Source organism: Typopeltis vanoorti, chromosome 8 (assembly GCF_054136105.1).
Source record: "Typopeltis vanoorti isolate ZY-2024b chromosome 8, IOZ_Tvanoo_1.0, whole genome shotgun sequence".
NCBI lineage: Eukaryota > Metazoa > Arthropoda > Arachnida > Uropygi > Thelyphonidae > Typopeltis > Typopeltis vanoorti.
This window is the reverse complement of record NC_143556.1, coordinates 91,245,032-91,259,355: the sequence shown is the minus strand read 5'-3', so window position 1 is coordinate 91,259,355 and position 14,324 is coordinate 91,245,032. Positions and strand designations below refer to the sequence as shown.

The window sequence follows — 14,324 nt, the reverse complement described above, 5'->3', positions numbered from 1 at the left end:
AATTCATGATCTGCCTCACAGTCTTCACCACAGTGGCGCACCCAGAGTGGAGGGCCAAGGGGTCCGGAAACCCCCTAAAGAAAAGGAAAAAACACTAGAAAAATTTCCAAAAATCTTTTCCTAATTAAAATTCATTTTTTTTATTTATGTTGTGTGCTACTTATGAATTAGCGATCACTGCAGATGCTCAGTTATAACTCGTATGCGATGTGTAGTGTGTATTCGCAAAACGTCTACTCAACTCGGCCCCCCCCAAAGGTTAAATCCCGACCGCTCGGCCCCTCCAAGATTAAATCCTGAGTGCGCCACTGCTTCACCAGGTAGTGTTTTTGCTGCTTGGATAGCTCTTGTTTGGACAAAATAATGGCCAAAAATACTGTACACATATTTCTAAAAAAAATGGAAAAAGAAGAATTTGAAGACCAAGAATGCATCAGATTGGAATAGACCACTATGAGCAAAATCCATTATCTGGAGAAGAACAATGAATGATTTTTTAAAAAAAAAGTATATTTTCATATGGTAGAGGACGCTGTTATGAATAAAACGCAGTGCAGAGAAGCCACTAGTGTGAATGTGTTGTTGAATGCAGTATGGTTGCCGATCACTTGGCGTGTGATTATTTTGAAGTTGAATGGGAATGCGCTAATCAGGAAGCAGATTTATGCAAAACTAAAACCGTATCTAATGGAATCAAGTACAGAACCGTCTTCGATGTCATTAAAACAGGGTATGAAATATATGTATTATTGTGCTATCAGGAAATAGGGTTCCCGGCTACGCAGTGTGGTAATGCAAGATTGCTTGTTTCACTTCTGCAGGTGTTTTCCAGTTATTTTTATTATGTTTAAATACATTGTGATTCTTACCGAAACCATTTCGGCCCTGTCGAAGTACACTACATAAATACCATCGCATATAAGAACGTATGAACATTTCGCTTTCTAGAGATGCATACTCGTTTTCGGTTCATTCATTTTCATTTATTTCTTAAACTTATTATTATAAATTGTTATAAAAATTTAATAGATTCAAAGTCTTATTAAAGGAGAGCTTATTATAACAATGATGGATGTCACAAACTCATGGAGAGGCTACTTGGCCAACGGCATATTTGTCATATGAAACCGTAAACTGATTCACACAATTAGCATTTACAAATTGCAGTCTCATCCCACACACATCCAATGACACCTCATCAATTTGATGATGATGAAAAAATTAAAGTAAAATGCATTAAACTTGCCTAGTATTCTGCTTAACTCATTTAACTACTTTTTGCTATTTTCTTTGCTCTTGACTTTCAGAGTTAGTGTTCTTCTCCCTTGTCCTCTCATTTGAAAACTTCCTCTCACATTGAGTCAAACACTTGTTGCATTGATAGAGTTTGTCCCAAAATTGTTGGAATAAATAAAACATTGTTGGATGAGGTTGACATCCTAAGAGAAATGGATATGATATTTTTGTAGAAACAGAGCAGAAAGGAAGAAGTGCTGTTGATAGTAGCAGAGGAGTTATACCCATCTGGGATGGAGATGTAAGAAGCATTAAGTGGCAGTGGTTTTAAGGCAGCATGTTGTGAGGTAGAACTCAACAGGATGAAATATTTAGTTGGATGTTTGCTATAGACTTGGTAATGTGAAGGACAATGAGAACAAAATATATAGGCAATTAGTCTAGTAAACAAGATAAGATGATCATTATGGGTGACTTTATTTGCGGTCACATAGATTGGAACAAAGTTATTTTAAATGGAGTGTCGAATCTTCCATTAGTTGGTGAGAGTGACCATGAGATGATCACCTGCATGGTGGCCAGCCATGTGAGGACTGTTAGAAAGGGATATATGTGGAACTATAAGGCTAGTGATTATGAAACACTTGCAGCACTATTGTGGAGAGAGACATTGGATGGAATGGATGAATGGATAGAGGTTACATTCTGGAAGAAGGTATTATGGAAGCGACACAAGATGTTGCATGAGAAGTACAGAGAGCAAGGAAGGTGACCCATGTGTTAAGCATAGTAAAAGTGCAGCAGTTAGCTAATTAGGTTAAAAAAAATCCAAAGAAGTAATTTTAGGTATGTGTCTATTAGAAGAAAGAATGACTATTAAAGGGATGACATTGGTTGGTGAAAATGGTAAAATGATCCACTGCAGAGGATACAGTTGATGTGTTTAATGAACAGTTAATAAAAATATTTCATTCCTGTGAATGCGACAATATGCAGAATATAATAAATTTAGTTTAATCCTTTATCCAGGTGTAAGCAAACAAAGTTTGTGCCTGAAGTATCTTCAGGACTGAGGCAATTCGTGGTAAAGGTGGACCAAGCTCTCATCACTCCTTGTCTCAGTATCTCCCATAATGCAAAGTGCATCTCCTTGCAGACATGTATAATGCTATGCATTAAGAGAAGGGCCACTACCCAGACCGGTTTAAACCTTTATCGAGGTCTCATCAGTGGGAGACAGACCCAGAAGTGGTGATACTAAGGCAGAAGCAATGGAGAAGTCATATTTATCTATATGAGTTGCCAAAAATTTGTGTCTCACCTTATTATTAAGTTATTCTGGATTTAGAGAAAGATGTTACAAGTTTTTTCCCACTTGGTTAGACTATAATAAATTTAGTTCAGGTTGCTGAATTGAAGCCTTTGGCTCTTCATACAGTTATTAGTTTAATCCTTTATCCAAGTGTAAGCGAACGAAGTTTGCGCCTGAAGTATCTCCAGGCACACAAAAAAACTTCCAACAATATGGAGGAAAGAGGTGGATGAGAGGCACTGATGGCAAGTGAGTAGGAGGTATATGAAGAATTGAGTAAACTGTGTTAATAAGGCTGTAGGGCTGGATGACATATCACCACATGTGAGGGGATGTTCCAGCAGTTTTGATACTCCTTTTTTAACAGGAGTCTTGCATTGTGCCAAGTTTTAAAGGAGTGGAAAGAGGTCAGAATTGTTCCACATCATAAGGGCAGTGATAAGATGAAGGGAATCGATTCTACAGGCTGGCCACTGTTAGTATATGAGACCAAATCAGTTAGTCATGATCCTGAAGGCTTCCCAATCAGCTAGTGTCAAATCATGGAATCATATAATTTGCCATTTTGTGACTGCAAAATACGTGAATGTGGTCTCCCACGGTATTTCGAAGACCAGATACTTGGGATGCACGGGGAACTGTTGGGGCCACATATGGAGGAGAACGTGTTCCCTTTGTGTGGGTGGTATGTTTGCAAGACTGCTGTCACCTTTCAATCCGTCCCCATTCCCTTTTTTTATCTCTTCCTCGCAAAATACGATGGACCACAACCCAAAGAAATGCAATTTTACTGTCAATCACAAAAATTCTCTGACAAAAAAAAAAAAAAATCAGCTAATACACTGTATTCCTGTACAGGGAGTAGGCAAGGCCATTTTAGCTCTATCTTTTGGAGGCTGAGAGGGTAGTGCAGTCTCCACTGGTAGCTAGTCAGTGATAGCTGACTTAAGACTATCACTAATTATCCATTGTGTCTGGTAAAGAGAGGCAACTGAGAAGTGCTGCCATTTCATGGTCCCTAATCCTAACACTATGCTTACTGTCTGAAAGTAGTATGGGTTCTACAGTCAATTTTCTGGAGTGTTATGGGACGAAAAACCCCACTTGCCCATGCCAGAAATTGACCAATTCAGGAACTGGTTGAAAAAAGCTTAGCAAAAGTTCCTTAAGTTGGCAACTAGAATAGAACTTGCAACACTTCTTTTAAGGCAAATGCTACTTCCACTGTGTTACATATGTGCTCTCCAAAAAATCCAACCTAAAAAAACACCAAAAATCCAACAAAAAATAATAAAAAACAGAAATCCAATTAAACCTGTCAACATTAATTCTTACCAAAAAAAAAAAAAAGTGTTTCCACATCCACTTCATTAACATCTGTGGTCTAAAAAGCAGTATAAATGATGTGCACCACCACCTACACTCATCTAAAACAGAATTACTATTCCTATCAGAAACCCAACTTGCAACCTCAACAACCATGAACTTCCTTGAGTGCTATGGGACGAAAAACCCCACTTGCCTATGCCAGAAATTGACGAACTCAGGAACTGGTTGAAAAAAAGCTTAGCAAAAGTTCCTTGAGTTGGCAACTAGAATAGAACTTGCAACACTTATTTTTAGGCACATGCTACTTCCACCGTGTTATACAGGTGCTCTCTGAAAAATCCATGAAAAAAATACCAAAAATCCAACAAAAAATAATAAAAAAACAGAAATCCAATTAAACCTGTCAACATTAATTCTTACCAAAAAAAAAAAAAGTGTTTCCACATCCATTTCACCAACGTTTAATGTTGACAGGTTTTTAATTTTTTTTATTATATTTTGTCTAAACAACAGTATGAATGATGTGCACCACCACCTGTACTCATCTAAAACAGAATTACTATTCCTATCAGAAACCCAACTTGCAACCTCAACAACCACTGTCCACCTCAGTTGCCTAAACCACACGTTCACAGTTCTTTTTGCCACAAGGGTGGCATTACTGTATTCATCAGAATCGACATACCATTCCAGAGATTACAAAACCTCAAATTCTCACTTTGATCTGCTTTGGTTTAAAATTTTCCTACAAAATCAACCTGCCATTTTCATATGCTCTATCGCTCTACAAATTACATTAATCACTCTGACTTCTTCACCTGTTATCTCTTTCTATAAACTTGACTTTGTGCAATCGAAATATCCCAATAGTGAAGTCATCCTTCTTGGGGAGTTCAGTGTCAACAACTCATGTTGGCTTCCCTTCTCTAGTTTCACTGATCAAGCAGGCAGGAATGCCAAGGTGTTTGCCATCAGTCTCATATAATTCTTTTTTGCAACAGAAAAAAACATGTATAACCATGGATATCAGTTCTCCTCTTGATAGCTTGGATCACAATCTCATATAAGTCTCTTTTGCAACAGAAAAAACTTCACCCACCAGTTCTCCGCCTCGTATCCTTTGGCACTACAATTTTGCCAAATGGGATGATCCAGATTTCCATTCCTCCTTCCTTTGGTCCGACTGCTGCTTCAGTTCTTCTAATCCAAACATCTGCGCAGACCGAATAGCAGAAATCATCCTCACAGGAATGAAGGCTTTCATCTCTCATTCCATTCTAAATTCTCAGCCCCATCTAAGCCATGGTTCTCAAAAAAAAAAAAAAACCCTCTACATCCCATGAATGGCTCAAGACTTGCCTATACTGCCTTTACTCTGCCAATACTGTAGCTCACAGCAGTTGTAATGGAAACATCACCAAGTCCAATTTTTCACATTCAGATGGTACTGTAGTTATCTCACCTTACTGGCATCACTCTTCTCTTCCATTTCCTGCATTGATGACCTGGACAAAGTTCTCTCCATTCCACTAAGAACACCTCTTTCCATATCACCCATAGTTTTTTGTCAAAAGAAATCCAAAGAGAATCCTTAATAACCTGAACACAAACAAGGCATCTGGACTGATGGTATCCCACCTATTGTGTTAAAAACTTGTACGCCCAGAACTGACACCTATCCTGTATTGCCTCTTCAGTCCATCCTATTCAACTAGCTACAAGGAAACAGGTCCATATTCAGACCAACCCAAAGAAAGGTGATAGAAGCCAACCAGCAAACTACTGTCCAGTTGCTCTCACTTCTGTTCTCTCTAAAATTATTTAGAGATTTGTTGATGCTGAAGGTCATTAACAACCAACTCTTGAACTACCTAGAGAAATACCAACTAATCATTGACCAGTAGTCACTGATTAGTTGGCATTTCGCGATCTACAGCTAATCTTCATGCTTTCACCAACCACTTCTGAACTCAAGCCATGAAAAAATTTGTTGAAACTCATACGGTTGCCCTCTACATTTCAAAGGCATTCGATCGGGTTTTGCAGTAGGGCCTACTCATCAAGATGCCATTTTATAGTCTGCCTTCCACACACTGCACTTGGATCACCAACTTTCTCACTGGTCGCTGACTACACATTATGGTGGATGGTTTCCTCTCCGATTTCTCCACCAGTGTAGGAGTACCTCAGGTCTTTTTGTTCTTTTACCCACTCTTTTCCTCTTGTATATAAATGACTTGCTCTCACAGACTTCCCATCCTATCCATAGTTTTGCCGATTACAATACGGTCCATTCCTCCTTTTCATTTGGCAAACCTTGTAGTGCTTAAGTATGAGAATCCTCAAGATACACCATGTCCATTGGCCTGAATTTTGATCTCTTAGCTATATCCCAGTTAGGCAAGGACAACTCTATGTACTTCAGTGCCACTAAAACTCAATCCTGTCTGATCTCTTGGAAGGAAGAGCTTGCATCCCTTTCCCTTAACTTCACTAATACTGAGATGTTCAAACACGGGCAGATTTTTCTTATTGGGACTGACCTGCACCCCCAGATCTTTCCTGCCACAACCATCTTTCAACTATGGCTTCTACAGGTGCCAAAAAACTTGGTGTACTTTTTTGCACAAGACTACTTCACGTCTTCACAGCTACTAACTCTATACAAATCTTAAATCCATCCAACCATGGAATTTTGCTTTCATAATTGGGATGGTATACCTAAATTTCCTCTAAGATTGCTCGGTTTTATCCAGAAGATGGCATTCCAGTTAATTAATTATTCCTTCCTCTCTCACAGACCTTCAATTTCTGCCTTGTGCCTCTTCTACAGATACTTTCATGGACAGTGCTCTGCTGAATTGGCCGCTATTCTTCTACCATCTTCTAAAATCATTAGAACAAGAGCCACTACTAACCAACATCCTTTTATAATCCATCTTGAAACTCATCGAACCAATTTCACTGTCTCATTCATGTCATCTACTTCTGTTCTTGGAACCGTCTTCTCCACTCTGCGTTTTCCAAAGATGACAACCTTCAGCTGTCTAAACAAAATGTGAACAGATTTCTCTTTTCTTCTATTCCTCTTGCCCGCACATAGTACTAATATGCGAGGTCTTGTGGTGTTTTGTGTATGGATCAGATATATATATAAAAAAAAAAAAAAAAAAAAAAAATTGTTGTAGTTAAAGTGTTGTTAGGCAGTTTAGTTAGGACCAAGATTCAAATTTTTGGTTGAAATCAGTAGCATGGGTTCTCTAATTAGAGGAATATCATATTTTGAATCTATTGACTTATCAAGGTGACAAATGCATTGGATAATGGTGATACATCCACAGTGGTATATTTAGATTTTGCAAAAGCCTTTAATAGATTGCCACTTTACAAGCTGATAATTAAATTGCAATGCATGGTGTTAGATAGCAGAATATTGTTCTAATTAGAAGAAACACACGTATAAACCACAGTGAAAATTATTTAATTGTAAATATTTCATCCTAAGTATCTTAGGACATCATCAGTACAGTATTTAAACAAAATTAGGAATAACATACAGTTAGGGCGTATGATTACAATAGAATCTCATGAAAACGTGCATAACGTGCTAAAGTAGTACGCCCTAACTGTATGTTATTCCTAATTTTGTTTAAATACTGTACTGATGATGTCCTAAGATACTTAGGATGAAATATTTACAATTAAATAATTTTCACTGTGGTTTATATGTGTGTTTCTTCTAATTATGAACGCACCACAGGTTTTGTTATTTAAAAAAGAATATTGTTCTGGATCTGAGATTGACTGTCTATGACAGGTAGCGAGAGTGATATCCCAGAAGGGAAAAATCATTAGGGATGTGTTTCAAGGGTCTGTTTTGGGACCATTGGTGTTTTAGTTGTATGTTAACAATATTGGCAGAAAAAGGGTTATGTGCAGTTGTTTTCAGATGATGCAAAGTTGTGGAGAACTGTGAGGTGTAAAGTGAATGTTGTGGCTTGCTAGAAGACTTGAATGCACTGGCTGAATGGGCAAGTGAAGAGATTGCCATTTTAATATTGCAAAATGTAAGGTTTTAAAAATTTGGGTGCAAAGATGGAATATAGAGTATAGAATTGGTGAGAATATTTTAGAAGTGGTACAGAAAATGAGAGATCTGGGCGTGATTCTGAACAAGGACATAAAATTTTAGGGTCACAGCACTAAAATTGTGAAGACTGACAAAGAGTAGAAATCAGGATGTTACAGTTCATTGTGTAAGGTTTTGATCAGGCCCCATAGGGATTACTGTGCATAAATTTGGTCAACCAGTCTTCAAAAGGATGAGAATTTGGAAAGGATACAGATGCTTGACTAAGGTGGTATCTAGTCTCTGAGTTGTTGAGTATGATTGAAACTTATTAGTTTGCTAAGGAGTTATTACCAGATTAATGAGGAAGAGATACTACATAGAATGAGGGAAGACAATGAGAGAATAAGTGGTTATTTCTGGAAGCTGTATTTGGTGAGGAGTAGGTTTTTTGCTTGGAGAGTTATCTGTGATTGGAATGCACTTCCCTAAAGTGTGGTGAGTGCAGAGATGGTGAATGTATTTGAGCCATCATACGAATAACTGTGTGTGATTAGTCTTTTGATTCCATAGAGATCTGATGATAAAAATAATCCATCTGGTAAATATCCCTCAACAGCTTAAATGTCTCGGTCATGTCAGCCCCCTTTCTGTCCCACTTGGCAATTTACCTGCCTTCATTCCATTGTCCTGAAATTATATCAATTTGTAAATATTAATTATAAATTCTTAAATAAATACATTTTCTGTATGTTTGCTTGTTAGTATTTTTTACTAACAAGCAAACATACAGATTATGTATTTTTTTAAATCCAAACAGCTGTCACTTTGTAATTAAACATTAGACCCACTTTTACGATATTTTTTTGTTAATCTTGTGCAGCAATCAAAGAAAAAGTAAAGTAATTCATTGTATACAATTTGTTATCGTACCTGATTTCTGATGTAAACATGTTTCTGCTTAAATTCTACAAACTTGAATTCTACAACTGTTGTCGCTCTGATGGCAATTTTGGAATTTATATCAAGTAATGGCATATCCACTTCATGATGTTAAACTGAACTGAACATTGTTTTGAATGCTGTGAACTATACTGATTCCTTAAGGTTTTTGTGTGTGGGCGTGTGTGATAGGGGAACTTTAATTGTGTGGAGAATAATGGAATATGATTTAAAGTAATTTTTTGTGGTAATCCTCCATTTTTAATTGTCTGATGTCCCATCCATCAGACTCGAGCATTTACTATGGAATTTTAGGTGTCAATTTATAACAGCTTCTTCCCTCCAATTGAGACATCGCAAAATCTTACGACTTGCATGCATCAAGTGACTAATGTCAGCTGGAAATCATGTCACTAAACACTAAGCCGATAGGAAAAGAATATCAAGTATAAAATAAAATAAAAATTGCATCAAAAACACTACACAACAATCAGTATAACAAACTAACAAAAATCAACCATACTGGTACATATATTACTGACACCATACCCATATATAAGAGAAAGGAACAAAAACTAATTCATCAAACATTAATGAAGTAAATTTCAGTTATAAAATTGCATATAGAGAGAAAAGGTCAACACAAACTAGACTATAAAAAAAAGCACAAGAATGAAAATACCTATGTCAGTACCACATATGCTGGCACCTACAACTACCAATAAAAACTAACAAACACCTGTGTCCCTCAAAAGCTAACCTGACTAGATAAGATTATCTTTTGAATTTCAGACAGGAAAATATCCACATCAGTACCACACATGCTAAGAAGCATTTCTGTGGTACTAAACACCTCTGGACTGTAGCTGTTGGAAGTTAAAATAACCTTTTAAAGTTAATGAAATCAAGAATCACTCCTCTGTATAAGAAAACACCAACAGTAGTACAAAGGCTACAAGAAAATATTAAATTGTCAGTACCACAAAACAAAATCAACACCTGTGTCCCTCAAAAGCTAACCTGACTAGATAAGATTATCTTTTGAATTTCAGACATGAAAATATCCACATCAGTACCACACATGCTAAGAAGCACTTATATGGTACTAAACACTCCTGGACTGCAGCTGTTGGAAGCTAAAATAACCTTTTAAAGTCAGTGAAATCAAGAATCATTCCTCTGTATAAGAAAACACCAACAGTAGTACCACAAAGGCTACAAGAAAATATTAAAATGTCAGTACCAAAAACCACAAAACAGGCAACAATCAGTTACATCACCATGTTGATAATTCACAATTACCATTCTTAACATCAGAAAAACAAATCACCTTGGTAAACATAACAGTGAAATTGACTTAGCACCCTGTCATTAAAATCAATAGATAACTACCCCTTCAGATGCAAAACATGCACAAAAATACTAAATATAAAAAACACAGACATAAAATATTAATCCCAGGAAATACAAAATATGCTCTGGAAATATTATTACCAAGAACCATGGAGGTGTGGGGTGGGAACTTGTAGAGGACCATTTCTAACACCAAAAAAAATAAACACACCTTTGTAATCATAATGACAAGCAACTGATAATTAATTACATTCATTCCTAGACTTCAATGTATGCAGCTTACAATCACACTTAGTGTCCATTATGTTTACAAATGTTTTTTTTGCATTCACCAGTTGCCACCTCACTTTGCAACCCTTGGATCAGGGTGCTATTATTGATGCATTCAAGGCACATTATCATTATTTAAGAAATACTTTTGCTTAGGTGCTCTTGCTGCTACTAAGGGTGAGAAACTCTTCTGAGACATGAAAAGAATATTATATTTTGCATTATACAAAGAATGTATATACAGCCCGAAGTGATGTGCCAGTACAGTGTATGAATGGTGTTTGGAAGAAACTGCTAAAAATATGTATTCATACATTCATAGAATTCAACAAAAGTCAAAGCCTTACAGAAGATTGGGGACAAGATAGTGCTACATCAATGCCAATGAGATTGACATTGAAGATGTAGAGCAATTGATGAAAGCTGTGGAAGAACTTGTTTCAAGTTTTTCCACTTGGCTATGCTATAAATTAAAGATGGCAAGAAGTTATATTCTTGGTTTAATCCTTTATCCAAGTGTAAGTAAACCAAGTTTGTGCGTGAAGTTACTTCAGAAATGTATATACAGGTATCCCGCGTTAATCAAATCCCGCAGGATTTGATTAACGCGGCGAAATTAATTGCGGCAATCCCTTGATATATGGTGCAAGAGTTTTGATTAACGTGCCTTTAACCCTGTGGAGCTCGCAGCTGATCTGACAGATACATGCAAAATGTTTAATATAAATATTCTTACACAATTCAGTGTATAGCTTGGAGGTCATGAGTAGCTGTGCATTCTTATGTTACGAGTGATATTCCGCACTGTTTTTTTTCTGCCAGTTTGGTTTAACACATGTTATGTAAAGGTTTGTGATATTTGACAGTAAATTGTATCTGAGAGATACTGTGACCTCTGATGTCAGTATAGTGTGGTTTAGTTTTTTTTATTCTTTGTTCAATAATTTTTAGATCAGGTAAAAATCAGCTAACGCCTTTTTTTATTCCCATATACGGGAGTAGGCGAGGCCATTTAGCCTTATCTAACTTTTGGAGACTGAGTGGACAGTTCAATCTCCACTGGTACCAATCAGAGATAGATGACCCAAGGCTATCACTAATTAAGCGGTACACAGTGAAGAGCTAGACAGCTCAAATGTGCCGCCATCTTGTGGTCCCTAACCCTAACACAATATATTTAATGTCTGAAAATAATGCGAGTTCTACGGTCGATTTTCTTGAGTTTACGGGACGAAAAACCTGAGTTTCCGGGAGGAAAAACCCGCTTGCCCGTGCCAGAGATCGACTAACTCGGGAACCAGTCGAAAAAAGGCTTAGAAAAATTTCCTCTAGTCGCCAACTAGACTTGAAACCAACTCTTCCTTTGTGCGGCCAAGCGCCGTGGTGTGTAAATGCCACATCCACTGAGCTACACAGGCACTAACACCAAAAAATCTAATTTTTAGATTGTAACTGAAAATAAATAAACCATGTATTACTGAAATAGACAGCCAAAGGCTTATTTATCATACATCTCCTCTAGGAGATGTGCTTTACATTATGGAAAATACTAAGGAAAGTGATCTGGAGCCTACTCCACCTTTACTACGTAAAGGTTACTTAAGGTTACTTATGCTTGAATCTGCTGAAACTTTTAGTTTCTATATATTCGGCACGAAACTCTTGTAGTTTCTATATTTGGCTATGAAATAATGTTGGATTCAATATTCACTTAATTTGTACCATCATGTATTATATTTGGAGAGTTTTTTCCTTTATATTTCATTGCTTGTTTGCTTTGCCAAGATCTAGAGAGTCATTTTGCTTGTCATCGTAGAATTTATGCCTATAAGCGTGCGACACCTAGCTTTGATCGCTAGGTGTCGCACGGATTAGATCGTCGGCTTGTCGAGAGCTCCTGAAAAGATCAGTATTATTTTGTGTTAACATTAGATATTTTACCAGAATTTTAAGTAGTATTGTTTGCTTTTTGTTTCTTGATGTGTCTGTGCAATTTTTGCGTGTTTTCTGTTATTTTAACTATTATTTTTAAGAAAAGATAGCGTACACATGGCACCGATAAAGAAAAAAATGGCGGCCAGGTCGCCATGCTTGCTTAAGAGTTTTGATGTAAAAGAATTTATGCAATGTGCTGTCTGTGAGATGTATGCCTTGCGAAGAGCGGTAGGAGTCTGGTTAGAAAGTGATAGTGGAGTTAATATGTGTAGAAAGTGTAAAGAGAATGAGGACTTCAAGCGTGTTTCGTGTATCGAGACTGATATCGTTAACGGTAGTCAGAATGCAGAAAATGGCGGTGTACTAGAGAATTGCGTGGTAGTGCCAGATATGTGTGAGAGCGTCGCTGAAAGTGTAAATGAAGGTAGAAACACCGAAGGAATGGATGATTTGATCGATAATGAAAATGGTGAGATAAATGCGAGTAGCGAAATTGCCCGTTTAAATGGCGCGATACACAGAGCCAAACGACAACTGGAGCGTATGCAAAAATGTGTGTTGAACGTACCGACAAATAACCGGCGGAAGTCTGTGACGGCAAACAATAGAATGTACGTAAACGTCAATAAAATGAAGGAGCGAGTGCTGTATGGGGATTCGCTATTAAGAGGCGTAATAATTGAGAGTTTAACGAAGTCGTACCAGCCGGGTGCGAACATAAAGGACGTCAGCGAATCTATTCGACTGCAAAAACAGAGGGTGAAAGAGATGATAATAGTGGCAGGAACGAATGATTTGAAAGAGGACAAAATGGAAATGATAGAGGATGTGAGGGAGTTGTTTGAGGTAGCAAAAGAGAAGAGTGAGAGAGTTAGAATGGTGAGTATCTTACCGCGGTATGACAGCGAAGTGTTTAGAAGGAGGGCCATAATTGCCAATGACTTTATGCGTGGGTTATGCATGGAGAGTGGTGTGGAATTTGTGGATGTGTGGAATGAGTTCGATGGGTGAAAGGACTTATATAAGATGGATGGGTTACATTTGAATGGAGTTGGTGTACGGAGACTTGAAAGAGTGTTGATGAATGATGTGGAAGTGGATGTACAGACTCAGGGAAACTAGATTTATTAAGAGGGGGGGGAGTAGATATGCAGACTTTAGGGGGGGCAGTTAAGTGTATGAATGAGTATATTATGCCCGGGCGAGTACGACGGACAACAAATCAGAATGGGATAATTAGTATAAGGAATCAAAGTAGGGATGGGACAAATGGGCTTCTGCGATTCATGTACACTAATGCCAGGAGTATTAGGAACAAGAAGGAAGAGTTTTTGGCCATGGTTGGCACTTCCAGGCCACAGGTTGTCGGTATTAGTGAAACATGGCTGACACAAGATGATAAAGCTAGTGGGATTGAATGCGATGGGTATAGCGTGTTCAGGAGTGACAGGGTGAATAAAAAGGGGGGAGGAGTGTTATTGATGATAGCTGATGAGCTTCAGCCAAGGAGTATAGAAGTTTCACTGCAGGATGGGGAAAAAAGCACATTTGAGGCTGTTTGGTGTGAGATACAATCTAGCAGAACAAAATATACAATTGGGTGCTGCTATAGACCGGGTGATGGAGTGGATGGTGGGAATAGTATGCATAAGCAAATAGAAGAAATGAATGGAAAGAGGGTAATTATTATGGGTGATTTCAATTATGGTAATATTGACTGGAAAGAGGAGAGGGCACATGGGAGGAAGGAATTGGATTTTATGCAGTTATTAAGGGACAACTATCTACGGCAACATGTATTGGAAAATACCAGGGGGCAGAGAGTGCTGGACCTAGTAATTGCAACTGAGAATGTGGCTGTAACGAACATGACCTTGT

The 14,324-nt window shown here is 37.7% G+C and overlaps 1 protein-coding gene across 1 annotated transcript in view; it reads left to right on the top strand.

Moving 5' to 3' along the window:
* Nucleotides 1-593: 593 nt before the first annotated feature.
* Nucleotides 594-14,324, top strand: part of LOC150104188 (uncharacterized) — a 220,812-nt gene continuing 207,081 nt past the window's right edge. Inside the window, exon 1 of the mRNA XM_090396422.1 lies at nt 594-730. Within this exon, the coding sequence (XP_090252548.1) occupies nt 594-730 (137 nt within the window). The remainder of the gene's footprint in view (nt 731-14,324) is intronic.